General features: G+C 44.7%; 1 protein-coding gene across 1 annotated transcript in view; it reads left to right on the top strand.

Moving 5' to 3' along the window:
- The window catches only part of KCNJ6 (potassium inwardly rectifying channel subfamily J member 6), a 255,412-nt gene that overhangs the window by 72,590 nt on the left and 156,461 nt on the right, over positions 1 to 26,361 (top strand). Inside the window, exon 2 of the mRNA XM_055313319.1 lies at positions 3,725 to 3,776. Coding sequence (XP_055169294.1) covers positions 3,752 to 3,776 — 25 coding nt within the window. The 5' untranslated portion in view covers positions 3,725 to 3,751. The remainder of the gene's footprint in view (positions 1 to 3,724; positions 3,777 to 26,361) is intronic.

The following is a 26,361-nucleotide window of genomic DNA, read 5'->3' as shown; positions in this document are numbered from 1 at the left end:
TAAGTGTAGAAGATGGAACCATCCAGCCATGTGGCCCCACCTAAAAGACAAGGATTGCATACTTACTTGCTAGACTGGAACTGAAAGATTCAGGTTCCTCCAGGAACCTGGAGGTGCCTGGGTCAGGTCTACTTTTTAAGTTGATCCCCAGGGCTGTTTCAGAATAAACCCTCAGTGTTGGAGATGTGACCAGAGGCAGGTGGAAGCAACATTAACAGTCCCTTTAGAGACACCAGATAAGGGAGTAAGATTTAAGATATGTGAAATATTGGGGGTGGGGAAGAAAGAGAGGGAGGCATGTTCTCAGACTTCTGGCATAGGTATGATGTGGGTGGTGATCCTATAAAATGAAGACAGAGAATGAAGAAAGAAGCCTGGGTATGAAGGTGGTGGATGTCTGTGAGGGACACAGTAGCTTTGAGCCTGCTGGTTTGGAACATCCAATGAACACCTGGGTGGGGCCCCAGTACACAACAGAAGTTCAATGGAGAGGTCAGAGCTGGATATATAAGTTAGGAGCTCATCAGCCATTTGTAGAAATCAAGGATATTGTTGGGGAATACAGAGGAGGCAAATCTGAGAAGGCCCGACATGACAGGATTGCTATGTGAGGAATCTTGTCTTGATATACCCGTAGGTGGTGGTCCTGAAGATTTCCAGGGGAGTGGAGGTTGACAGGAGGAAGAGCCCACCATGGTGGAAATTCCTCTGGGCAAGGGTTTCAATTTCCTTGACTAGATCACCATAGGGTCGGACTTGACAATCTCTGAAAGAATCTCTTCCAGGTTTAATATGTTGTAATTCTAAACCTCTCTCCAGTACTGTAAATCTGATAACAGCAAAATTTACTTTGGAGGAAAAATTTTAGCTTTAGAAAAGGAAGAGGATTTGCCCAGGATCAAGAGTGGCATGTCAATTCCTTATTAGGTATACGTGCCTTGTGGTTGCAACCCTCAGCTCTCTGATAATGAGGGAAGGACAGAAGGAGTTTAAAGACATCCCATAGAATGACTGAACTACTTACACAGAAACAGATGCCGTGATTTCTACCATAAGTTATGATATAGATGAGTCAAACTGAGAGAGCTAAATTTAGCGTTTTTAAGGACCCCTCCCCCATTGGTGCCAGAAGTTCCCATTTAACTACAGGGACGAGAAAAATGCTGATACAGGCAGTATTTGATTTCTCCAGGACTAGGATATCCAACACATCTGAATAAAAATAGTTGCAAGGTCCACCCACCAGCAGGGCTAGGGTACAAAAGGTGGCAGGGTCCTTGGGTCATAAGAGTGAAGTGGTGACACACACAGGAAGATGGACAAAACTGACAAGGCCTCATTAGGATATAACGCCTGGAATCTGGATACCTGTGCTCTGGGGACCTTCACCACTGGGGCCGTCATAGGAGGGCCAAGCTGAAGCAATCAGTGACCCAGGGTGAGCACCTATAAGCACAGAGCCAGAAGATGAAGGAGAAGCAGGTCATATACCAGGATACAAGTAGAGTCCACATAGCCAGAAGGGCCAAAACAGCAGTAGAGTTAGGCTAAGGGGTGAAGTGGAGAGTCAACACGGAGCAAGCAGAGACAGAACAAAGTTCCTGCAGGTCAAGGAAAAATGTCACTGAGTTCTCATCATAGAGTCGCTTCTATGGGCAAATTGTCAGGAACCATTAGAATGGGCTCATTTTGAAGCGGTCTCCGTGCCCATTTCTGTAAACCTGTGTTGTCGTGACAAGTTTCTCTTTGCCTGTCTTAGTTCTCTGCTACATGGCCCTCTTAGCCTCTCCATAGACATCTCAATAGAAGCCATATGGCAGGCTAAATATGATGGGTTAGATGCTGTTGCATGTAGGATGGTAGATCGTGGTTCCTTAGGTCCTTCTTTTGGCAAGGGCAATTATCAAAGTAAGAGGCGGAACACTAATTTCATTGCTATGAATACAGGGCCTATAAAAATCCAGTGTACTTGGGATATACAAAGTTGTTGACACAAAGCAAACTTCCAGTTTGAGAATAGTGACACCAGAAGGATGAATAATCATTTTGTTAGCTGTGCTCCAACACCCAAGCCGTGACACATTAACTCAAGTGCTAGCCAAGCAGCTGTGACTTGCTCACACGATACCATGGCCATGGGGAAAAACAAATGCCACCTTTGGCTTCTAAGAACTGAAATATTGATGGCAGAAGAGCTGGAGCACGACCACAGGAGACCAAGTCAATGACGTGCTGATGACATGTGAAGGAATGCTATGGTTGTTCATAAACAAAAGGTCAGAGAAGGAATAATGACAGTATAAGATAACAAGAAACTATTTCTTGCCTATCAGTTTGGCCAAGAATGAGGGTGGAATAATTATGCCACTGGCAAGTTGGCAAGAATGTAAGGAAATGAACACTTTTATACACTGTCAGATCCAAACTTTGGGAGGGACAATTGAGTAATATGTGTCAAAAATTCTTAATATTCACACTTTGAGATCAATCTTAACCCGAAGATTTGTCCTCAGGTCAAGTGCACCAACATATGATGAGTTCAAGGGTGCTTATCAAAGATTTTATAAAATAGTGGAAAATTGTAAGTGAATTAAATGGAATCTGGCTGAAGAAATTATGGTGTGTTCACCCATGATGAATGCTATGCAGTCATTTAAAAATGATGGTGTAGTCTACCTTTATTGACATAGAAAGATGTGTGATACGATGTTAAGTGAAGAAAGTAGCTCATAACATTGCACATATAGTATAGATATTTATATTTCTAAAAAAGGAATTATACTTCCATATATGTATGTATTCACAGGTACAAAAATGGGAATAAATAGGCATTCACCAAAATCTGCTCAGTGGTTTCCTCTGGGGGGTTTTGGGGGAGAACTATATTTTCTGATTTATAATTTTTCAGTACTTTTGGAGCTTTTAAATAACAAGCATGTATTAGTTTCATAATCAGAAAAAGAAAAAGGATGCAAAACAGTAAAATAATAGAGGCCAACGTTTCAGTTACTGTACATGTTAAGAACCCGAGGAAATTGAAGAAATATGAAGAAACTGAAGAGAACTTTTCAGTAGAGATGACCATTATTTTTAATAGCCCCAAAGTAATTTTTTAATTAGGACAGATCCAATTTATGTAGGTATCACTCTGGCTCTCAAACTCAGTGGGTAATAACCTATATCCCAGTTGAAACAAAATGTTTTCTGCCCAAAATAGATAAGGTTGTAAACCCATCAAAAGTGATAACTTTCAAAAGACCCCAGGAATTCCAGAAAGTAAGACAAAGGAAAATGTATAAAATCGACTTAGCTTTTAGAAAAAAAAGAAATCAAATGACGACAAAAATACCAGCTCCAAAAATATCAAAAAAGCTTCAACAGGAGAAAATAGAAAGCAAAGATTGGCATATGGATGTCAAAAACCCAGTGTCAGAGAGGTTTTGAAAATTGGTCGTGCGTCACCAATTATATATATCCAAGATCAGTGTGACAGAAACTCCCTTCCAAGAGCAATGGCAAGTTTTTTTTTTTTTTTAATGCCCTAAAAATCTCTTTTCAGTGACTGATCATGTAGCCGTAATATGAGATTTTTAAAATCAGTTCATCACTGGTGACCAGATTCTAATGTAGGAAAAAGGAAGAAATAGAGCTACATCAGACCCACTGTGTTAATTCCCATCTCAGGTGTGTCTTATACATAAATGTCTTTTCTTCTCATCCCCAGAAAAAGCATAAAGAAGAAAGTGCAGCGATGGCCAGGTTAACGGAATCCATGAGTGAGTAACTTGGAATTTATTCCTTTTTTTTAACTCGAAATTTATTCTGTATTTTTGGTTTTAAGTGGAAAACCACAAAATCATGCAAAACCCCCCTTTCTTCGTGATTATCTGCCTCTCTCATCCATCCTCGTGATCACCAAGGTCTAGTTCACGTGTGTTGTGTTGATGTTACAATATGCATTACTTGAAATTTGTCTTGGGTGGGATTGAACTCTGTGCTGAAATTTTTACTCAAAGTATGGTGTTTTATTTGTAGGTCTGTGTTGAGGATTGGGACCCAGAGTAATTCCAATCTGACTTTTAGGAGGTTTAGTCAAAGTCGGCTCAAGTTTTATGGGCAGATATTCCATAGGCTGGATAATCCAAAGAGAAGAAAGAATGGCTTGTCATTGTTCAATCTTTGAGGTGTACTTGAATATTTTAAGATACGACAATTTAAAAATGGAGTGTTTGATGTGGAAGTAGCTGGTAATGATTCAGGTTTGGAATAGATCAGTGGTATAATGCTCTAAGCTCTTAAGTTAAATAAATAGGATATACAAAGCATTTTTAAGAGGAAAGAAGAATTAATTATAATAAATCCTCCTGCAAAATGAGAAATGTAGTTTTATACATTGAAGTTTGAATACTAAAGACCATACGGATATGAAATAGACAATGCAGGCTTTTTCCTTCCTCCCTTTGGAAATATACATTTTCCTGGTGATAGAAAACTTCATATCTAAAGTTACAAGGGAAATTTGTAGATACTTCTCTGTTATCATTCAGGCCATGAACACCTTATTAAGTTTGACCTGTATAACCACTAATCTTGCCCACATTTAACTGGGCCCTTGCTTCCTCCTCTTGCTATCCCTCAAATCATGAGACTATTAAAATAGAAGTGTTTTGTAGCATAGTTGATGAATCCCACGTTCCCCAAAGGTCTGCCCTCCCCCAAGAAAAAAAAATGTTAAGAAGATCTTTACATTGCATTTTTTTAATCCCTGACCCAAAACCCCTGCATAGTTTCATTTATCTTGAGCATTAATTTCATCATGTAAATGGTGACTTCAGGGGACTGCGCAACCGCCCCATAACACTTACAAGCCTCACTTCCACTCATTTCTGTATCTTCCCCACCCTGAAACTGAAACATTTCAAAGCATTTGCCACTTGGTTTGAAGACCCCCAAACTGGTTCTCTGTAAGGGAAAGGATCTTTTTTTTTTTTTTTTTAAGGGAAAGGATCTTAAGTCGTGGAATGCACGCTCTTCTCAGACCTAGAGGGAAATAGTGAGGGGACCAGTACCATCACAAAACTGACAAACCTGTGTTGTCAAAATATGCAGTGGGCCCATGGACAACACCCACTTATTCATAATCCACAGCACATTCACAGATCTAGTTCAAATCTCTAAATCCAAAGTCACCAGAACAAAAGACCCACAGATATTCTATGAATGCTAGAAGGATTGATGACCCAGAACCCAGCATCATGGCCAATGAATAGTCTTGAGTGTGGGGGCAAATTCAACTGGATGGTGTTGCATGCGAGTTGGAATGCTAGCAGTTTTTACGAGGTCCATGTTAGAAATTGATATTCGAATTCAGTGAATTTTTTTAACTCTTCTAACTGAATTGTAAAACAGCAAGGGCAGTATAAAAGTCAATATTTTTGGCATGCTCAATATTTCTGATAAAGTTGTTTTAATTTTTCTAGTTCTGTGGGATCCGGGGTACTTAAATAAGGACACCCCCACACACACTGGACTACTGATTTGTTGGGTTTTCGTTTCAGGTTTAGCCCTACAATAATTTTAATGACTTTGACCTATGAATCTATTGACTTAAGAGAATTCTGTCAAAATTGAATTCCAAACCCCTGGGTATATGAAAGGGTGCAGCCATTCTTCTAATTTACTTTGTCTTTATGAAAAGTTTACATAAGTATGTTCAATGCACAAGGAAATTTAAAGAGCGAAAACAGATCTCGGAGTCATATCCAACATTCCCATTTACCGATCCTTACAATGATAAAGAAACACTAATATAAAAAATACATAATTCTTGTAGGTACTTGCTATGAAAGTTATTCATGCAATACCACCAATAAACATTTCATCAAAACTAAACTCCTGAATAATGTTACAAACGACTATACATTGATTCTACATAGGAAATCTATAAGGACATAAATACATAATTATGTAGGGAGATTCTATCAGTAAGCTAAGCAAAGAATTAGCATACAATTGCTACACAATAAGTTTGATGGGAACATCAAATCCATGGCCACTGGGTAAAAGGGACATAAACAGAACCACAAATGCCCAGGACACAATGCACTGAATGGTTTTCCAGAGTCAGTAAACACTTTGCTTGTTAAACTGCCAAGCAAAAGCCATCTGGTTACTAGAACATATCTGTGTTTAACCAGAATCAGATGGTGATTCTTCTCCTATCACCATAAGGGTCCAAATGGGATCAGTAGATATGCAAGTATGCAAGAACCATAATGGAGATGGGGTATCTTCTTCATCTTCTAGACCAGGGATAGGGAGTATTTTTTTCTGAGGGCCATTAATCACCACCTCAAAAAAGATCTGTTAGTCTCCCAATGTTTTAAAAGGGCAAGCAGAAGACACAAAAATGTTAGCAGGTTTTTAAAAGTGTGATGAAAAGAAACTTTATTCAATCGAAGCAAGATAACCCCTCAAAATATTTTTATGCCACATCATGGAAATGAGGAAGGGGTATAGAAAGGAAGAAAAAAACAAAAAGGAAGAAAACCAGATGTGAAGGAAGAGGTAAACAGCAAAGGTACACATGAGAAAAACATATAAGGAAAAAAGTATAGGTGTGAAAAGACCCAGAGAAGTTGCTGTTAAGGAGGAAAGACACAAAGTCACAAGATAGTAAGTAGGCAGAAAGGAGAGGTATTAACAGGGAGCAGCTCAAGAGAGTCTAAAGTTAGTAAATTCCACACTTGCATCAACCAGTGGTGGACTTTCAACCTTTCAAAGGCTATTGATTTTTTACCACTGCCCGTTGACATTTTAATTTCTGTCTGCATCTTGGAAATGGATATATTCCTACTTACACAACCGGAAGCCCAGCTCCAAATGGCTCAAACAAAACCCACATTGGAAGACATTACCCTGAGCTTACCCTCGGTTACTAGCACTTTACTACCCCAGCCACTAACTGAAATCAAGCTGAGAGACTAACCAGTGGAGATTGCCAACCTTGTCCATAAATCGGCATATGGTGACCCAAACAAGAAAACCACATCCTACATGGTGCTGTCATTCGAGGAGACATTGGGGAGGGCAGGGTCTGTCCTGGCCACTGGGATCTAAGTCAGACAGTGACAGATTGGAGATGTCCAAAGGCATGCAAATGGCTTGGGGCCTCTGGAATCATGGTCTGGATGAGGCTGTGCTTCCATAGATTTCTGTAGATAATTCACTTCACGGTCAATGCATGCTGATGTACCATCTCCACACCTCGAGCTGCAGGGAACTTGTCAAATACAGCGTGGGGAGTCTCAGCACCTGGGCCCACGAATAATGTGGATTAGAACTAAATATCTGTCTTGTGCATGGTGATGGGGTTGTAAGGATGGAACAGGTAGGGACACTGGCCCTGACACCTTCTGCAGGTTGCAGGGTGCCTTCCCAGGGTCCCCCATCCGGCACTCTGGTGGCATCCCACTCCCCCTTCCTTCCTGGAAGCAGCAACACGTCATCACTGCAGTGGCAAATGGCGCCCGAGGCCGGCTGTGGCTCACTCCAAATGCTGGCATGGGCTGACTTCCTCGGCTTTCTGTTGCCACCTGCCCGGCCTCTCTCGGGCACACATGCCCTATGCATTTGCTCTGCCAGCCACAGGATCCCTTCCAGTCTTCCCCAAGAGCACCCGCCCTCCCTGCCCCGTTGTCTCTGTGGTTGTCACAGCCATCACACACCTGCATAGCAAAGAGAAGAGCTGCTCATTGTCATTCTCGGGTACCCAGCCAACTGCCAGCTGTGCCCTTAGTAGCTCCAGGGCGGTCCCTTCCAAGCGCCGGGCAGAGACAAGTGGGCTGTGGTTCCTCCCACTGCCCATAACCAGAGCCAGGGGCGTGTTTTGTAGGGGCTTAAAGGTCTTGGCTGTCTGCATTAAGGCAGAGGGAATTCCTCCTATGATGAAAGAAACAGCTCAAATTTAGGCCAGATTTGAAATTGTTTAGTATCAAAAGAAATGAAGAGTGAGAACCAGCTACAATCACTCCTCGTTTAATTAGCTCCATTCAAATGCAGTGTTTTTTTAATCACTTAGTCCCTCCTTATGGAGATGTTATCATAACCCTGGCAATTGTGTGAAGGCGTGGAAAAGACCAGAAAACAAGGACCCTGCTTGCACCGTGTGCAGCGTTTTGGGGAGGCAAGAGACTCATAGCTGCGTGCAAAACAGCACACCCTGGCAGAGGCTGCCGGGTAAGCGCTGCAGCTTGGAGGCAGATGCCCAGCATGGCTTTCCTTCCACAGCCTTCCAACGTGCGCGTGCATCATAAAGGCACCCGGAGGGTGTGCAGGTGCCACCAGGCAGCCAGTGGGAACGTGAGTGTCAGGACCCAGCACAGAAGGACAGAGGTATGGGGATGTGGCCAGTGCAGGGCAAGAGCAAAGTGTCCATGTGGCCTGAGCCCAGAGCCGGGCCAGTGAAGTAGCAGATGGCCGAGCATGTGGGCCAGAGTCACATCGTGAACTAGTGCACAGCTTGGCTTTCTCCTACGGGGGAGGGGCAGCACTTAAGATTTTTAAGCAGATCTTGCCTTTTAGAACGATTGCCAAAGGCCTCGTGGCAAGCACTTCTGGTCTGGGCAGAGGCAGACAGAGGCAGCCGGGAGCTGGTGCGGCAGACGAGGCTGGACCACGAATGTGCGAAAAAGGCGGTGATCGGATGTGCCATGTGCTGAAGAAGAGAAGGAGGGATGTTGGGATGCGGCCCGGGCTTTGGGCTTTGGGGAGGGAACTGGTGGAAGCTTCCAGAAGCCCCTGGCACTGGAAATGCCAGCAGGAGGAGTGATTTGAGGCATTGATGCGATGGGTACAAAGTTGACGGTACTGAGTTGAGGAAGTGCACCACAGTAGGGCACAGGCTTCTGTGGTTGGGGTCCTCTTTGGCACGCGGTCAGCATGCCTGCAGGAAAAGTGTCTCCTGCTCTCAGGGGTACAAATAGGGCAGCCATGAAAGTATCAGGAGAGGCCAGGTCACACTATGCTTACAATAAAACATTTCTGCCACTGAACACACACACCCATATGTGCGCACATCCATATCAATTTCTCCTTCATGCCACGTGTCCACACTGGTCGGCCATGCACTGGGCACTTCAGTATCACCCGGAGGTTCCATCTCCACCTGAGTTTTCATGTTCACTGCCATGAGAGGAGAAGAACATGACATATCAACACTGTATCTTATAATTCCACCCAGAAGTGACACGTCACCTCTGCTCTCATTGCATTAGCCACAAGCCAACGCCACACCTAACTTCCAAGATGGAAGGAGTGCTTGGAAGGAGGTAGAAGGCCAGCTCTAACGAAAGACAGAGAGTTGAATGAACTGTATTCTGGAAATGCTGAGAAACCAGACTGAGACACAGAGAGAGAAGTCGCTTCTGAGCAGTGGCAGGGAACCAGCATCACCCCTAGGTCAGGGGGATGGAAGGAGGTGGCATCTTGGAGCAACATAGGAGATGTGATAGCTGCCAGAGATTCCTCCTGAGGCCTAGAAGAGAAACAGAAATATCTTGAAGAAATACCTCAGAAAAGGAAACGCAGATGGAAGCGACCAAGACTAAGATAATTCTGAAAAGCAGGTATCGGAATTCTTGAGAGTCTCTGTCCCTCAGTCCCAAGGTTCCAATGAGAAGAATGGAAGTGTAACCCCCTTTTGGGTTCAGCCCATGGGGCCTGCCCTGCTTGCTGGGATGCTGTAAGCCGCTTAGCCTGTGGGGAAGTGCTCACTCACCCTCTCAAACGTGCAGTTGCCAATGCCCCAGGCCAGGCCCTCTTGGGCAGGGTGTAGGATTTTAGCACAACCTACCACACTTCTGCAGCCCCTCCCCAGTGGGAAAGGACCAGAGTTGCAGGTCCAAGCACACACATGGCACACAGACTCTGGCCTCCGTTCATGGCTGGTCCAGACCCAGCAGCTAGACTGGGAGTCAGGGGTCAAGGAGGACCCTTCAGGCAGGGCAGAGCTATGCTTCATATGAAGTCACTAAGGCACTAAATGACACGCTGTCCTCGGAGACTAAAGCTCCACCGGGCTCACTAGAGCGTGCTTTGTAAAACATGCCTTCTCCTTTCCAATAAAACTTAGACGCTTTGAATATTGAGACCTGTCCCCCAAACTCACACTCACACGGGAAGGCACAGCATCATCTCACAAGTGACCACCTTCAAGCCCAGCTCATGGCTCCGGACTGCCCTGCCGTGACACGGTCTATATCACACTTCCTTCCTCCATTCTCTAAATGAGCTCTGTGGTGAGGCCGGTTAGGCGGGCAGGGCTGCTGTCATCCGAGGGCAAGGGGTCCGTCCACTAGGGAAGCCTCAGGTGGGCTGGAAGTCCCCAGGGCTCTGGCTCCATCAGCTCTTGCGGGTCGTATGCCTTTGACCTGGCCTGGCTGCATTGCCCTTTCCTCTCCTCTCCTCTGCCTTCCTCCTTGACAGGGGGTGTGTGACATGGTGCCCACCTAGCATCCCCCCCACAACTCTCCTCCGGTGGTTCCCCACCTCCCTTGCTTGCATCGCCCGGCCTCCCGTGTGGAGGGGCCGCCAGCCTGAGCCCCTCCTTCAGGTGCGTGGATGATCAGGAGCTCCGGGCCGGAGGCAGGCCAGCCTGACAGAGGTGGCCCTTGCCTCTGAAAGCAGCTCGGCCATGTGCTTCTGGACATCGGTTCTGGAAGCCCAGCCTAGAGGCCAGTTCTCTGGTTCTCCCTTAGGCCTGAGAGCGAGATTGTACCCCTAAACCAAGTCACACTCCTGCTCACACTCGCCAGGCTGGTGTTGTCTCCTCGACTCGACTAGTAACTCAGACTAACGTATTCTCTCCTGGATGACCTGTAGCACACTGGGGGGAGGGGGGGCACAAGGGTGGACATCAAGGCGGGGCCAGTCACTGGGGCAGCAGCAAGTAGATCTGTGCAGAAGTTCAGACTGCATGTTTGGTCTCCAGGCAATACATCCCTTCAGTCCCATCACTCGGCAGAAAAGCTTCCTTTGATCCAAAGCAGAAGACAGTCCAGCGCTTCCCGGCCTGTGTGCCTCTGAAAAGCTGCTTTTTTTTTTTTTTCCACGACGAGGCACATGCTTGTCCTTACTGGAAAGCATCTTTCAAATTCAAGGATAATTGCTCTCTTGTTGAGATCAGGGGGCGTGTTCAGTCAAGCAGAGCTCCTAGCTTCGAGGCCCAAGGGCCCGTGATGGACTCTAATCCTCGATCCACAGAGTGGCCTGAGCCTTGTCTGCACAGGGGTGGGCTCCTCATCATCCCGTCTGGTCACCCCACCTCACCCTCCCTGCCCCTCAAGGTGGGACTTCTTCCTCCCGTGGGCTCCATCTGCCGCTCACTGCGAGCCTCCCCCAACCATCGGCATCTCCCTCGCCATCCCCAGAACAGCCTGTAATTTAAAGGGTTTCACTGGTGGAAACACACAGCAATGTTCAAAATGGCAAAAGGAAATAAATTTCAGCATAGGAGGCCCGACATTTGTCATAAGTTATTACTGGTCCTGGTACCAGTGGAAATGAGACTAGACCTGTTTTCTCGGGCTTATTTCCATTCAAGATCTCGGAGGTCCCTTGGAGCCCCACCTGCTGAAGAATGGCAGATTTGGTCACTGAGACTCTTCTCTGACACCTGTGCCTTCTCTCTGGCACCAAGATCGAGGTCAGGGTTTCTCAACCTGGACACCGTTCATACTTGGGGCTGGGTAATTCTCTGTTGTGAAGTTCTGTGCATGGTAGGGTATCTAATAGCACCCTTACCTCAACTCACCCGATGCCACCAGCACCTTCCCCGGGTTGTGACAACCAGTGTCTTCAGACATTACCTGATTTGGCCTGGGGAGCAGAGTCACCCCCTGCTGAGAGGCTGGGAATCACTGTTCTGGATAAAAGCAGGAGGAAGGTGAAGCAGAACCTAATCACTCATTCCTCTGCCGCAGTGGTGGGATTTGTTGGTTGATCGTAGACAGTCCCGAGGCTTCCATCTCCAATGTCAGGCCACACCATGGTTTCCCACCACTACTTGCTTAATGCAGTGGTGGTCAACTTGAACCACTCCTGGCAGCCATTGAGCATCTGCCTAGGCTGCCTGACTTTGGGAACAACCAAAGCCACTTGTATTTCTATTTTACTGATGACGCCATTGAGTCTCAGAAAGATGGAGTGATTTTTCCCTAGTGTTCAAGAGGAGAGCTGGGAATACCACAGCTCTTGGGACTGACAGAAACAGGAGGGTTTCTAGTAGGGAGGGGAGGAGACAGAGACCCGGGTTCTTCTGGAGGCTACCAGGAGTGTTCTTCTTTCCAAACATCAGTTTTTAGGACCTCTCCCTTTACTGTCTCAATAATAATTTTTCTTGCTCACTTTGCCTTTCCAAGCCATTGGTGGTGGAAAGACCAGTTCTGGGGCAGCCACATCCTCTCCACTTTTCTGCACTGGTTTCCACTGGTCCCCATCTCAGGAGGCACCAATGCTGTTGGCATGTCACTGGGAATAGCTTCCTCTCTTGTTTGGGATCAAAAGGACTTTGGTCTTGCCTCATTTCCCACTCCTTTTCCAGAAGGTAATCACACACAGGGCAGATGTTGAAGACATGAATCATCATGGTACCAGCCTAGCTTGGCAACTTGGAGCCAGCTGCCCAAGCCTGGCTGCTATCACCATCCACTGGGGCCACAACCAACCAGAACTCTCTATCTTCATCACCTCCTCTGACCCACACATGCCCCAGCAACAGGCTGTGTTCCTCACGCTCCTTTGTTCAGCCGTTGGAGTGCTCAGGTGATACCCCAGAGCTATGGAGGAGCCATGACTCCCACTGAAGACCCAAGGGCAGAGCCACCTGTCCAAGCCAGGGACCCAGATCCCATAGGGAATGGGAAACACACCCACCCCCACTTGCCTTTGCTCCAGCCCAAAGTACAAAAGTAAACAAATACATTTTTAAATTTTCTTCCCTCACACTTCCTCCCTCACCTCCCTGCCTCCCACCAAATGCCACCCCATCTCACTGTCCTTCTCCTCCCTCCTCCCACATGCTGCCACCTGGCTCTAAGAGCCTGCTCCAGCCTCCCACCACCTGCCACCAGCTCATGATCCTTCCCTCCCCCCTCCCACCACTCCCTGTTCCTCCCCCACCCCACATCAACTGCTCTGCTAACAACAGGTCTCATCAAGGAAGACAGGGGAAATGAGAAGATGTGTCCCCTGGGGTTGGATCACCCCAAGGCAGGGTGTGGGGGGTGAAAGTCGGGGTCTCAAGATTTTCTCTGCATCCTCAGTCTCTAGAGTAAAGGGTCCCCTACCCAGAGGTATGACCATGAGAAAGGCCAGAGGGTAAGGGATAGATGCCCAACTGGGCAAGAAGGTGTGGACAACCCAGAGGAGGAGAATATGAGCAAATGTGTGTGTTAAGTTTAGGAAGCCTGAGATAAGGCACTGAAGATGTGAGTGAGCAGATGGTAGGAGCAGTGGAGAACACTGAATTCTAAAGGCTCCAGCTCAAGAGCGTAGCCCCAGGACTGGGGAGGGGACCCTGTCCATGCTGAGCACACAGCGTTTTCTCACATCTGGATCGATATGATCTCCTGAGCAGAGGAATTTGCTTTTTGCCTTGTGCAGCCCTCTTTGCCTCGTTGATATTCCCAGTGAAGAGAACACGGGTTCCCCGTGCAGGGCTGTTACCGCTCCCACTCCCAGCCCTGCTCTCCCTCCTGGTGACAAGCTGGGACAGCCCGCGGGCTCACTGCTTCCCGCTACCTCCCCGATTTGTCTGGGGTGGGGGGAGGTAGGCAAGCACCTGGCTTCTGGCGCTGGGGAAAATTAAAATCAGGTGAGGTTCGGTGGCACCGAGTAGGAGAAAGCCACTTCCCAGGCTTCACCAAATCTTGGCTTCACCAAGAGGAAAGAGCTAAAAGGATCAGCAGTAAAAACACCACTGCCTACATTTCTCGTATGCTTTTCTGCTTTGATTTAATCTCCCTCACAAGATATTAAATTTCAGGCTCAAGGGCTTTAAAAGGAGGGGGCATCTTGATCTTAAATATTGACTCAGAGAATTGCTTTGCAGCCCAGAACTGCATTCATAAAGGTTTCTGCGCAATTAGCAAAGCATCCCTGACATGCGTGGCGAGGCGAGTGGGGTCCTAGGGAGAGGTCTGTCCATCATTGCGATCCCCGGCACTGCTGAGTCCAGCCTCCTAGCTGTGGGCCCACTGGCAAATTACCCATTCTCCTCTGCAACTGAGTGTAGTAACCACCTGGCACTGTTTTGATAATATACATAAAATGATGTCTATGCATATATGACCTAATACGTATATTTACGTATATATTATAATATATAATATCTAAATAATTGTATCTTAATATGAATCCAATGTGTAATAGGTACATTGAAAGTTTATAACTGTGTAGAATATGTATTCTTATACTGAACACTAACCTATAAAGTGTTTAGCATAGCAATTGTCCCACAACATGTACTATCACCACACCTCATTTAACTTACTCTTCTCTAGCTATTAGAAATATATTTGTGTTGTTGATTTTCACCACCTTGTACTATATTCAAGTCTCAAAGATCCAAGGGTTACATATGACATGGCTGTATGGCTTTTTAAATTAGCAGTGGGTACCGAAAACTTCTTGTTGACTGATTTGGGCTGCTTGAGGGTTTTAATACATGATTTTTGTTACCTATGGTACCTTTCTTCTGACAAGTTAATTCTGCACCTTACATGTCACCTTATGAGAGTCTCTTTATGGGCTTCATTGCTGTATATCAGTACTCTTTTCGACTCAATCTACGGACTCTTCCCTCCCAATATCATCTGGCACAGATGTGATTTTGATGATGTCTGCTCCCTGGACTCACACAACTCAGCTTACAAATTCAAGAGAAAGAAAATTCACTTGATTTTCTGAAGTCAAACCCAAGCCAAACATCACTCTGTCCTAGGTCACTAGGGATTTTTCTTACTAGATATTTATTTAATCCAGATGATGGCTCTAGTTCTCACCTAGGACTGTGTGTCCAGTGAAATCAAAAAAAAGCACCCAATGATCTGTGTGCCCTGAGTGCTAAATAATCCCCTTCCCCAGATAATTTTCTCCTCCAAGTTGCTAAGCCCTCGCCTACAGGGACAGGCCTTTGCTCTTCTGGTTTCTAGCACACATTGCCAACAAGAATGCTCTCAGTAAGATAATGGATTGGAAGAAACAAGTCTGGATTTTTTTTCCTCAAAATCCAGGATGCTAGTCTGGATTTTGTTTTTTTTTTAATCCAGAATGCTCTTCTCTTGTGTATGTTCCAAATTCTCCTTCCTTGGCTTTAATGAAGGGAAAGGTGTCAGACGCATCTCTAAGACTCTCCCATGGAGAAGATTTTCTTACCATTCTCTCCTGTCAGACTTATAAATATCACTCCGTGGCCACTGAGAAAGGAAGAAATAATTTCTTGGGTAAATCAAGAGTTGTAGTCCTCAAAATTACTTTGCATGATCCTTCCCTGAATCGTTTTAAAAAATAATATGAAATTTTAAATATAAACCAAGAGTGAGTCCATCACAAAAATTAACCAAGTAATAACAAAGTGCTTACCAGTAGGCACCATGAGTGAGTGTGGGAGGGGAAGTAAGTTATAAAATAAGAACCATCCTCTCAAGACTGACCAAAAAGATGACACACTCCTTTGAACAACAAGACAAGAGCTCCTGTTTTTCATGAGAAAGTAGATGAGATAATCCCAAATGAGTGGGGTACACCTGTAAACCCCACCTTTATTTTTTTTTAAACCAAGACACAACATCATATGAAGTTCAACTCACAACTGCACGCTTCTTGGAGGAACCTCAAGTGTATGTTGTGATTTGGAAAGACAAGATCATCCATAAGGATGACCTTGGATCTGCTGTCAAACAAAATAGTAACAATTTGCACATTTCTATGCTTGATTGTTATTGATGCCAGAGTTTCTCAGCACAGAAACTGAGATGTGAAAATGGGGAGACTCTTCCTTGGGGGGTTCAAGAAGACTTCAGGAAAGCTGAGCCTTGAAGAGTGATCAAGCTTTCCCAAGGGGAGAAGGGGTCGCAGTGCTATAAGTTAGGGGACAGTAGAAAGCACAGGGGGTGGACATGGGCATGATGGAGGCAAAAGAGCACAGGTGTGTATGAGGGAACAATGATCAGGATATATTGGCTAAAGCTGGACATTTTTAGTAGGGAGATAGTAAAAGTCTAGGAAAAATGGAGGGGGTCAGGGAGGCACTGAATGCCAGATAAGAAGTTTGTAAGTTATCTGACAGACCAACATTTTCTGAAGTGTATTCCTAGAGACGTTAGTCCCGTGGCATCCTCAGAATAAATTTTTAATAAGTAGAATTGAGGCAAGGTGTTGGTAAGGCAATTATTTCAGGAAGAACTTGCCCCTCTGCTTGAGATCTCCAAAGCCTACTAGTATTAAAAAAGCTTCAAGAAGATGCCCTGCAGTAAGGAAATCTGCCTAACTTCTGCAGTAGGGTGAAAAGTGGGCCACCACAGGAGATCCACATCCTAATACGTATATCTGTGAATGTTGCCTTGTATGGAGAAAAACTAGGGAGAAGTCTTGACATATGTAATTAATTTAAGATCCCTGACTTGCGTAAATTATCCTTCATTATCCAGATGGGCAGTCACATGTACCCTTCTGAGAGGAAGGCTGGTGGAGATTTGACCTCACACAGCAGAGCTGTAGTGTGAAGACAGAACAGAGAGGTTGGGAGGTGCTGGCTTTAAAGATTGGGGCGATGCAGCCACAAGCCAAGTAGCCCCTGGAGGCTGGGAGAGGCATGGAGGATCCTCCAGAGGGAGTATGACAATGCTGATACCTTGCTCTCAAGATCTCCCAGCTCCAGAACTGTGGGAGAATAGATCTCTGTTGGTTTGTGCCACCCAGGTTTACCAGGTTTGGGTAAATTGTAATGGAAGCCCCAGGAAATGAACACAAGAGAGATGTTGAATGACTATTTTGCTTCTGAATTATATTTGTCTAACAGCTGTGTCATCATAAAGATTACAAAGGTGTTAAACGTAGATTAAGAAAAGATTTGGCCAGCAGGAGATCCAGTGAATGTATCAATTGGGAATTTTGAATTTTCCTGATATTCTCTGACCCTCTACGTTGACCAGAACCAAAATATGCACTATTTTGTACAAAAGCCCCTTGTTGATGTCAATTCCAGTAAAATAATTTACACTGTTATAACAGACACAGCCTACACATTCGTCAGAAATGGCTTGATCTGTGGCCCCCAGACAGAGCGGCCATCCCTCAATGAGCCTAAGACCAATAGAAGGCTTTATTATAAAAGAGAAACAAATCCATGGAGATTTAAAGTTCTTTGAGAAACCTCCCACTGGTCTTCGAGAGCCAGCTCTGACAAAGCTGTGGATTCCAACATCTAAAGTAAAGAAAAGCATTTTCTTATGTCAAGCATCCTCTCAGCAAAAATATGCTTCTCAATACTGGGAAGGAAAATGCAATTAAGGAATTTCTTCGAAAAGATAAAAGCAATAGTCCTTAGAGGCTACAGAGTAGAGGATTCTGTGGGTTTTCAGAAATGAGAGCGGCCAGGTTGTAGAGGCCCCAGAGCTGGTCCAGAGATGCCCTTTGGCAAGTGGTGTCGGGTGCAGGGAACCAGGCACCTAGCTGTACCCTGCCTTCCTACCCACATCTTGACAAACTCTTCATTGTGAAGGAAATCTAAGGGCCACTCCTCAACTCCCAGACCTTCCATAATGAAGGATTTGTCATCCTCCATGTGCATCTGGATTGTTCTCACAAATGCCTCTCAGAGGGCAAATTCAGGGCAACTGGTCCACCCAGGAATAGTAGCTGCAGGCTGTGTTAGTTCAAAATATCTCATTTGAAATGCTGTGAGCAATGCACACTTTTAACAAACAGGTGTGACAGTTTCCTGTGTATCAATTCTCCCCTCAGTTTGAATCCTTGTATCCACTCAGATATGAAATCTTATCTCTGGTTGCTCCTGTCTTAGCCTTGCCTAAAGAAACCTTTAAAATGATAATGGCTGTTTGATGATAAAACTAATCCAATATGATAACAGTAAACCTCTGTCATTCAGCAGTCCCTGTGTATTTGCTGTGTGTCTGCCCTTTTCCTGGATGAAATGGCTGATACAGACTCCATGGAGTAGGATTTACTAGTTGATTAATAACCAAATCCAGTTGACTAGAATCCTCCCATACAATACATTTGAGAAAAATAAGAAAATGACAAAGGAAAAAAGTAACCAGCATGTACCCCTAACAGTATGGACATAAATATTTGTAAAGCAAACAACTGAAAACAGAGTTTATTTACAAATAATAAAATAATTACCCAACTAACCGAGGTGGTAGTGGTACAACATTATGAATATATTAAATGCCTCTGCACTGCTCACTTTCAAATGGTTAGTTTTCTGTTATATAACTTTCACCTCAATTTTGAAACAATTAGTTATTTTCCATATTGTGTCCCAATGTACTGGGAACAAAATAAATCTAGCCATGTCTTCTCAAACCCATGCAGCAGAAAGATCCATAGGTCAATAAATCACTGTGTGAGAGAATCCTCTAGGCTGCCAAACCAGTTGATAAAACGAAAGCACTTCCAGAAAAATCCATGTCAGTTTATGACCTTCTAAGTTAGAATATCCATTTCTGAGTCTGGACTGCTTGAAGCCTTTCCCATAAATATGGAGTCCTCAAAATGCAAAGATTATACCCTTCAATTCCCTAGGGACCATAGTTCTTCCCATAAGAGAAAAATGTCATGAAATTGATGAAGACGCTGAGGTAAATAAACCACTGGTTAATTTATTGTTGAGGTTGAGGTTAGAGATGCAGGGGAGCCAGGATGGACTGAAAAAGCAAGCCTGAACCAGAAGCCTCCAAATTCCTATGTTGAGGGAAAAAAATTTTTACCTTCAAGTCCAAGTTGAGAAAAGTGGAGTCAAAGAATAAAAAGAGTTAAAATTGCAGCTCTGAAGGTGGGCAGAACTCATGTGTCATGGTACTTTGATGTATTTTGGCAGGAATTAAGGCAAATCCTCAGATAAAGGATTAGGTACTTAACAACAATGCTAGGGGGAAAGTGACGAACTTGTCAATGACAGCACAAAGCAGCATGTGCTTGACGTTAGGAGTGGCTTGTCCTGTCAGTTATGCCTGGCTGTGGTCTTTGTCCCTGGGTCCTGGCCCAGAGCTTCAGAAGCACCTCGGAGTTCCCTGAGTAATGAATATCTTTGCTCTGCTAATGAGGTGACTCTTGATGGACCCCTAGTAGGTTCAGGATGGGGGCTGGTCACCTGAAATACCAAGCCTGACCTGCGTGGGGAGAGGAGGCCAGAGATTGAATTCAGTCATGTAGTCAATGATCTAATAAGCTCAGGGGAGCTTTCTGGTGGATGAAACCCTGGACATCCCAGCAGGGTGATGCCCTGACTCCCTGAAACTCAGCACTCCCAGACCCCGCCTATGAGTATCCTTTATTATAAAACTGAAATAGCAAGTATACTGCTTTTTTGAGGTCTATGAATCATTCCAGCAAATTATCAAACCTAGAAGGGTCATGAGAACCCCAGAATTTATAGCTAGTAATGTGGTCAGAAATATAGGTCTAAAGTGCAGGTGGTCTGGGGACATCCCCGCCCCAAAAGTATGGCTGGCCTCTGAAATAGGGCAGGGCTGTGGACAAACTGAGTTCTTAGTTTGTGGGATCCAATGGCACTGCCAGGTGGTAAGCGGGAAAACTGAATTGCAGTACACCCAGTTAGAGTGGAAACAGGTTTTATATTTATCTATTTTATACTTATTATATAATATATATTTCATATGTCATATTTCAATTTCCCCCTCACCAAACAGGGTAAAAAACACCCTTAAATGGGTAAAATTCTGACAATTTAATTTTGGGGGCTAAAACAAGAAAACCTACTTCAGAATTAAAGCAATTTATTTTCATCCATAATTATGAATTCTGATATATTCCTAATGCAAATTTTGGCTCTTTTTATTTTTTGTCAAGCAGAAGAAATATTATTTCTATTCACATGAAATTAGAAATATAGGTGGTTTTTTTTTAACCTATTTTCCTCTCATCATTTATTCCAGATTTTTCTGGTAGGAAAATTACCTAGAATTTAATTAATGCCTTCTTGGTGACCTGGCTTTCTTGACAGCCAAATATAAAAGATAAATGAATCCACTTAAAAGGCATGCCTGTATTCTTTTAGGAGCCTTTATTTATATCAGAACAAGTAGCATATTAAAAGAAAGAAAGAAGGAAGAAAAAGAAAGAAAGAAAGAAAGAAAGAAAGAAAGAAAGAAAGAAAGAAAGAGGGAAGGAAGGAAGGAAGGAAGGAAGGAAGGAAGGAAGGAAGGAAAGAAAGAAAGAAAGAAAGAAAGAAAGAAAGAAAGAAAGAAAGAAAGAAAGAAGAAAGCCAGACTTAAGGAGTCAGACAGATTTACTTTAAAAAGCATAGCCATATAATTTTATAATTATATAAGTTGACTCTTGTCAGGGGTTGACCATTGGACAGCACAGGGGTTAGGGGCACAGACTCCCACCCCCGGCCCACATGCAGTTGAAAATTCACATATAACTTTTGACTCCCCCAAAAACCTTACCAATAGCCTACTGTTGACCAGAAGACTTGCCCATAACATAGTCAATTAAGACATATTTTGTATGTTATATGTATTGTATAGTATGCTGTGTTCTTACAATAAAATCAGCTAGAGAGAAGAAAATGTTTTTTAAACATTCACAAGGAAGAGAAGATACTTTTAGAGCACTGTATTGTATTTATCGAGAAAAATCTGCACATAAATGGACCCATGCAGTTGAAATGCATAGTGCTCAGGGGTCAACTGCAGTACATTATTTAACAGGGAATATATCTTCAGACAGGATTTTTCCCTTAAATATATCATTTCCTTTCAAATTTGTCAAATAGGATTCCAATCTCCATGACCACTTTATTTTATTTTTTTTTGTTTTTTATTTTTTTATAAATTAATTTTTATTGGTGTTCAATTTACCAACATACAGAATAACACCCAGTGCTCATCCCGTCAAGTGTCCCCTTCCGTGCCCGTCACCCATTCACCCCCACCCCCCGCCCTCCTCCCCTTCCACCACCCCTAGTTCATTTCCCAGAGTTAGAAGTCTTTATGTTCTGTGTCCCTTTCTGATATCTCCCACACTTTATTTTATTTTTTTAAAGATTATATTTATTTATTCATGAGAGACACAGAGAGAGAGGGAGGCAGAGACCCAGGCAGAGGGAGAAGCAGGCTCCATGCAGGGAGTCTGATGTGGGACTTGATCCTGGGTCTCCAGGATCACACCCTGGCAGGTGCTAAACTGCTGAGCTACCCAGGGATCCCTCCATGACCACTTTAATAAGTATTTAACAATGTTCAACTTAGATATTCCGACTTTACGATGGTGCAAAAGGAATATGCATTCAATAGAAATCATGCTGTGATTTTTGGGTTTTGTTCTTTTTGCTGATGGGAGGTACCACCATCCCTCGTGATGCTGGGCAGCCCCAGCCACAGCGGCTGCAGACAGCCAGCCCTCAGGATATTAAATAATAAATGCACTAGCAACCATTCTGCATTCATGCAGCCATTCTCTTCCTCACTTTCAGTCCAATATTCAGTCAACTCCATGAGACACGCAACACTTTATTATCAAATAGGCTTTGTGTTAGGTGATTTTGTCCAAACATAGGCTAATATACATGTTCTGAGCACAGTTAAGGTGGGGCTGGGCTAAGCTATGGTTTTCGGTAGGTTAGGCATATTAAGTGCATTTTCAACTTAGGAGATTTTCAACTCCTGATGGCTTTATTACGGTGTAAGCCTATTATAAGTTGGAGACAGGTACCAATGGTTTTTAAATGCCAGGAGTAAACAAGTCTAAGAGGCAAACAAAAGAACAACCTTCAGTTTTGAGGCAATGACATTCTGAGAGCAGTTCTAAAATCGCAGACAACTTAGCACAATTTGCTTCTCAAATGATCTCATCCTCCATTGTTTTTCCAGAGAAATGGTCCAGGCAAAATGTCAAATTGAAAGGTCAAATTGAAAAAAAAAAAAAAAGAGTGAAATCTTTCACTACTTGCTGCCAAAAGGATCCAGAACAACAAAAGGAACTGTAAACAAAAACTTCGCAGTAATCACAGAGGGCAAATATCCAGTTGGCCCAAGGTGGATGAGGTCACGTGATTTGAAAAACTGTTCAAATATCCAGACAAAAACAAAACAAAACAAAACAAAAACAAATATCCAGACATTGAGAATGATACAAAGAAAGCTTTAATATTAGCAGCAAGGTAAAATAGACCTGTGGACTTAATTTTTTCAGCTCCTCAAATATCTGTTTTATCCATCGCTTAATAGCTGTTAAGTTTCAAACAAACCTTTGCAGTCTAATAGCCAACAGTTTACCCCTCTTATCAGTGGGAGGCATAACGATTTTTATCCTGGTCAGAAACACAAAAAAGATTGAGTATATATTGTTTAGAGCCTCAATATCTATCCTGTAATGGGTAAAACATTGGAGGATGTGAGAGAAAGGTTTAAAAAAAATCAGAAATATTCCTCTTGAAATCACCTGCCATTTTTCAGTGAATTGAAAAATATCATTTTGACAAAAGAACAAGGGAAAACCCATTAGGACTACTCAGGAAACCCTAAAGGCAGCTGGATGAGGGACAGAGGTCTTAGCACTATGGAGAAATTATGATTTGAAATTGGCTGTATTGTAGATCACTATAGAGAACTACGTTAAATGGCCTGTTGGGGGGTTATGAACCCGTCCAAAGTTGCATGAGGGCCAGAGTTTGCGCACGGTTAAGCTTCCATGGAGTAAAAACATGGGATTCCATCATCATTCGGATGCCACTGGCTAATTGGGAGTCCCAAGGAAGGGGCACTGCCTTCTAAAATGGCACTTTGTGTGTTCTATTAAGTGCCTCATCAGCTCCCGCCTGCCTTACCGATGATGTATTCCCCACAGCAGAGGCCCCATGGATGGAGAGGCTGGTTTCCATGGAGATGTTCTGCAGCTTTGCTGGTATTCCCTACAGAAGGGAAGGAGACTGCCCCAGTGCTCAGCGTATGCACACATACAAACACAACCCGCACACACACTCTTCTCAGCTACACAAACTGGCTATGAATAGCAAGAAATGTAAGATCATTGAAAGGGGCAACTGGAGTTTCAAAAATGAGGACACGATTGGGGAATGTTTTGTGGGAAACAGACTTTTTTTTTTAGCATCTGTAAGCTTTGGATTATGTGCTTAGCTGAAGATGAAAAGAGGTTGCCATTTTGTCTACATTCTGGGGACGGGCAGATGGGCCTTCGATGAAGACTGTGGTACCTGAATGGGCAGGATTTCTCTGAAGGCTGAAGGACCTGGCCTGGTGAGGAGCTAAAGCCTAAGCCCAGTACCCCAACACCGAGGGAGCCAGGGAGACAATGGGATCACTTTCCAGAGAAATTGTGTGCATCAGCATATCCATATCACACCAGAATAACAACCAGCAGTCCCTCTCAGGGGATTGCTGGACCATGATGGGGGTTCTGGGGGTTCTATTGTTGAGTGATTTGGAAAGGGCAGTGCACAGCCTGAAAGGGAATTTCTGGCCTGTTGTAGAAATGCTTTTGCTCTCTCAATAGAGAAAATGCTTTAGAGAAATGCAAGAGCCTTTCCCCTTTTATTTGGGAATTTGGTCTCCCTTGGTCTCAGAACCACCATATCTTGCTGTGTGACTTTAGGGAAGTTACTTGACCTCTCTGTTTTGCCATCTGGGAAACAAAATTAATAAATTAGTATATGTGTAGCATTTAGTACGTGTTCAGGGGCTTTTACAAGCACTTTATTTTCTCATTAACTCATCACAGCAGCCCTCTGGGATGAATATGGTGTCATCCTTGTGCTGTGGGTGAGGACACAAAAGCACAGAGAAATTAAGAAACTTGCTCAAGATCACACAGCTAGGAAGGAACAGTCAGGATTCAAACTCAAGCTGTAACCCCAGTTGTTTAGCCTCCACCCTGTAGCACCTTGTGTAATGCCAAGAGTACTGAATCATTTTTTGTTCTGTTTTACATGCACTAATGTATTTCATCTCAACAATACCATGAAGTTGGTGCTAACAGACTTTCAGATGAGGAAATGGAGACATAAAGAGGTAAAATAACTTGCCCAAAGGTATACTGCTAGATGGTGAGGGCACTGGGATTTGAGCTCATGCATTCAGGCTCCAGAATAATCGGGATCAAACACCCAAAAAAGTGGCAAAAGAAACCACCTCTAGAGGGGCATCCGGATGACTCAGGGGTGGAGCATCTGCCTTTGGCTCAGGTCGTGATCCTGGGATCCTGGGGTCAAGTCCCGCATCGGGCTCCCCTCAGAGAGCCTGCTTCTCCCTCTGCCTGTGTCTCTGCCCCTCTCTCTGTGTCTCTCATGAATAAATAAATAAAATATTTAAAAAGAAGAAGGAGGAGGAGGAGAAGGAGGAGGAGGAGGATATGTGGCCTGTGGCCAGGGTCAGAGCAGCACCTCTTGGGTTCAGCAGCCCTGTGAGTTAGCCTGGGGAGGCGGGAAGCTTGCTTCTCTCAGGACCAGAGCAGTGGGCCAGCCCAGTGCACTGGATGGGGTGAGAAGACTCCCCACTCCCCGCCTCTCCCACCCTCCACGCTCAACATAAGTGTCACCTTCTGTGTCCCTTCCCTGTCAGGGAATCCATAGATTTCACTCAGATTTCACTGTGAGAGCCGCAGGGGAGCCCCCTCTGCCAACCCCTACCCCCCTACCCCCAACCAAGGTCCAGGCCAATGCTAAGTGTCTCCAGTCCAGTGCTGAGGCCACTTTCTAACCTCAGGCAGTTCAAGGATTCACACCAGAGAGTCTGGAGGCTGCATTATGACAAAAACTTAAACCACCTTGATCCCCAAACGTGTCATCTGTTATCACAACAGCATACATTCACAGGGAATAATAGCAACGCAGATGTAGACTGGAAAATCGGTTATTTTATCTCCAGTGCTTAGTACATAGAAGTGTCCTCAAACCCTTGACAGAACTTCTCTCCCACTCCCTGCAAGGGATTTTAGAGTTAACCATCACAAATTTAAGGTCGCCTCCTAAAACATCAGGAGCCTCATCTGACTCTGGTCCCTGGACAGTGCCTGGCACAGAGCAAGGGGTCAATGAAGGTGTTCCAGGAAGGCCTGGTACTGGCCCCCCATCCCTGGGTACTCCCCAGAGACCCTCCAGAAGTCCAGGTGGGGAAGCCAGCGCTGCTCTGAGTTTGGCCTCTGCACCTCAGCTCTGTCCTCTTCAGAGGCCAGCATGGCCACCACTTTTTTCTGTGGTCACCTCAAATGAGCAAGCAGGGGAGGGAGGCTGGAGGTGGGCGTGCAGGGAGCAGAGCCCATGTTCATAAAGATGCCCGTCCCCTCCACACTTCCCCCCGTGCTCCTGCTGGGGACTCACCACCGCCTCCCAATGCCATATGTGAGGGGTCCATGTGGCCCCTGCGAAATGCCTGAAATATTCCAAAACATTGTGCTCAAGTTTATTCACATGATGAGGGTTGAAGCCAAGGACTTAAAGCTTTTGTCAGACCCCCGCCCCCCACCAAGGGGAACAGTTCCAGAAAACTAAGATCCCTGTTCCCTAAAGTCTAGGCTCTGAGTACTCTTCAAAGAACTCATCTGACTGAGGCAAAGGGGACCCCACTGCTCCACCAGAGACCACCCCAACTTCACCCATGCCCACTCTAAGCCATTGGCTAATATGGAGCCCAAAGCCCTTGTCACAATTCCCTTACCATCCATCCGGTCCCCAAATTTAGAGGGAGCTGACTTGCAGACTCACCTGCTGTGTTTATTAAACTTCTGGAGCTGCTTTATAGACCTGCCTCCTCCTAGGCAGAGCAGATGGGGTTAGATGATCTCCCCGGATTGCCAACTTCTCCTGACCGCCCTGCAGGACTCTCCAGAACTCCATTCTGGAGACTAAACCCCGATACCTGCCCCAGGTGGCTTATGGGGCCAGCCAAGGCAAGACCCAGCGGTCTACATCACATGGTACCAGCCCCTCCCCGACTGGCACATCCATGTTGTAAATGACAGAGTGAGGTGACCCTTCAGTTAAATTCCCAGCTCTGATGCCAAGTTAGATGGACAGCTTTCTTCTTCCTCTTCCAGCTAACCATGTGCAAGAAAATAGAGACTCTGTGAAACTAA

Source organism: Nyctereutes procyonoides, unplaced genomic scaffold (assembly GCF_905146905.1).
Source record: "Nyctereutes procyonoides isolate TBG_1078 unplaced genomic scaffold, NYPRO_anot_genome, whole genome shotgun sequence".
Lineage (NCBI taxonomy): Eukaryota > Metazoa > Chordata > Mammalia > Carnivora > Canidae > Nyctereutes > Nyctereutes procyonoides.
The sequence above is the reverse complement of the archived record's forward strand: the minus strand, read 5'-3'. Positions and strand labels throughout refer to the sequence as shown.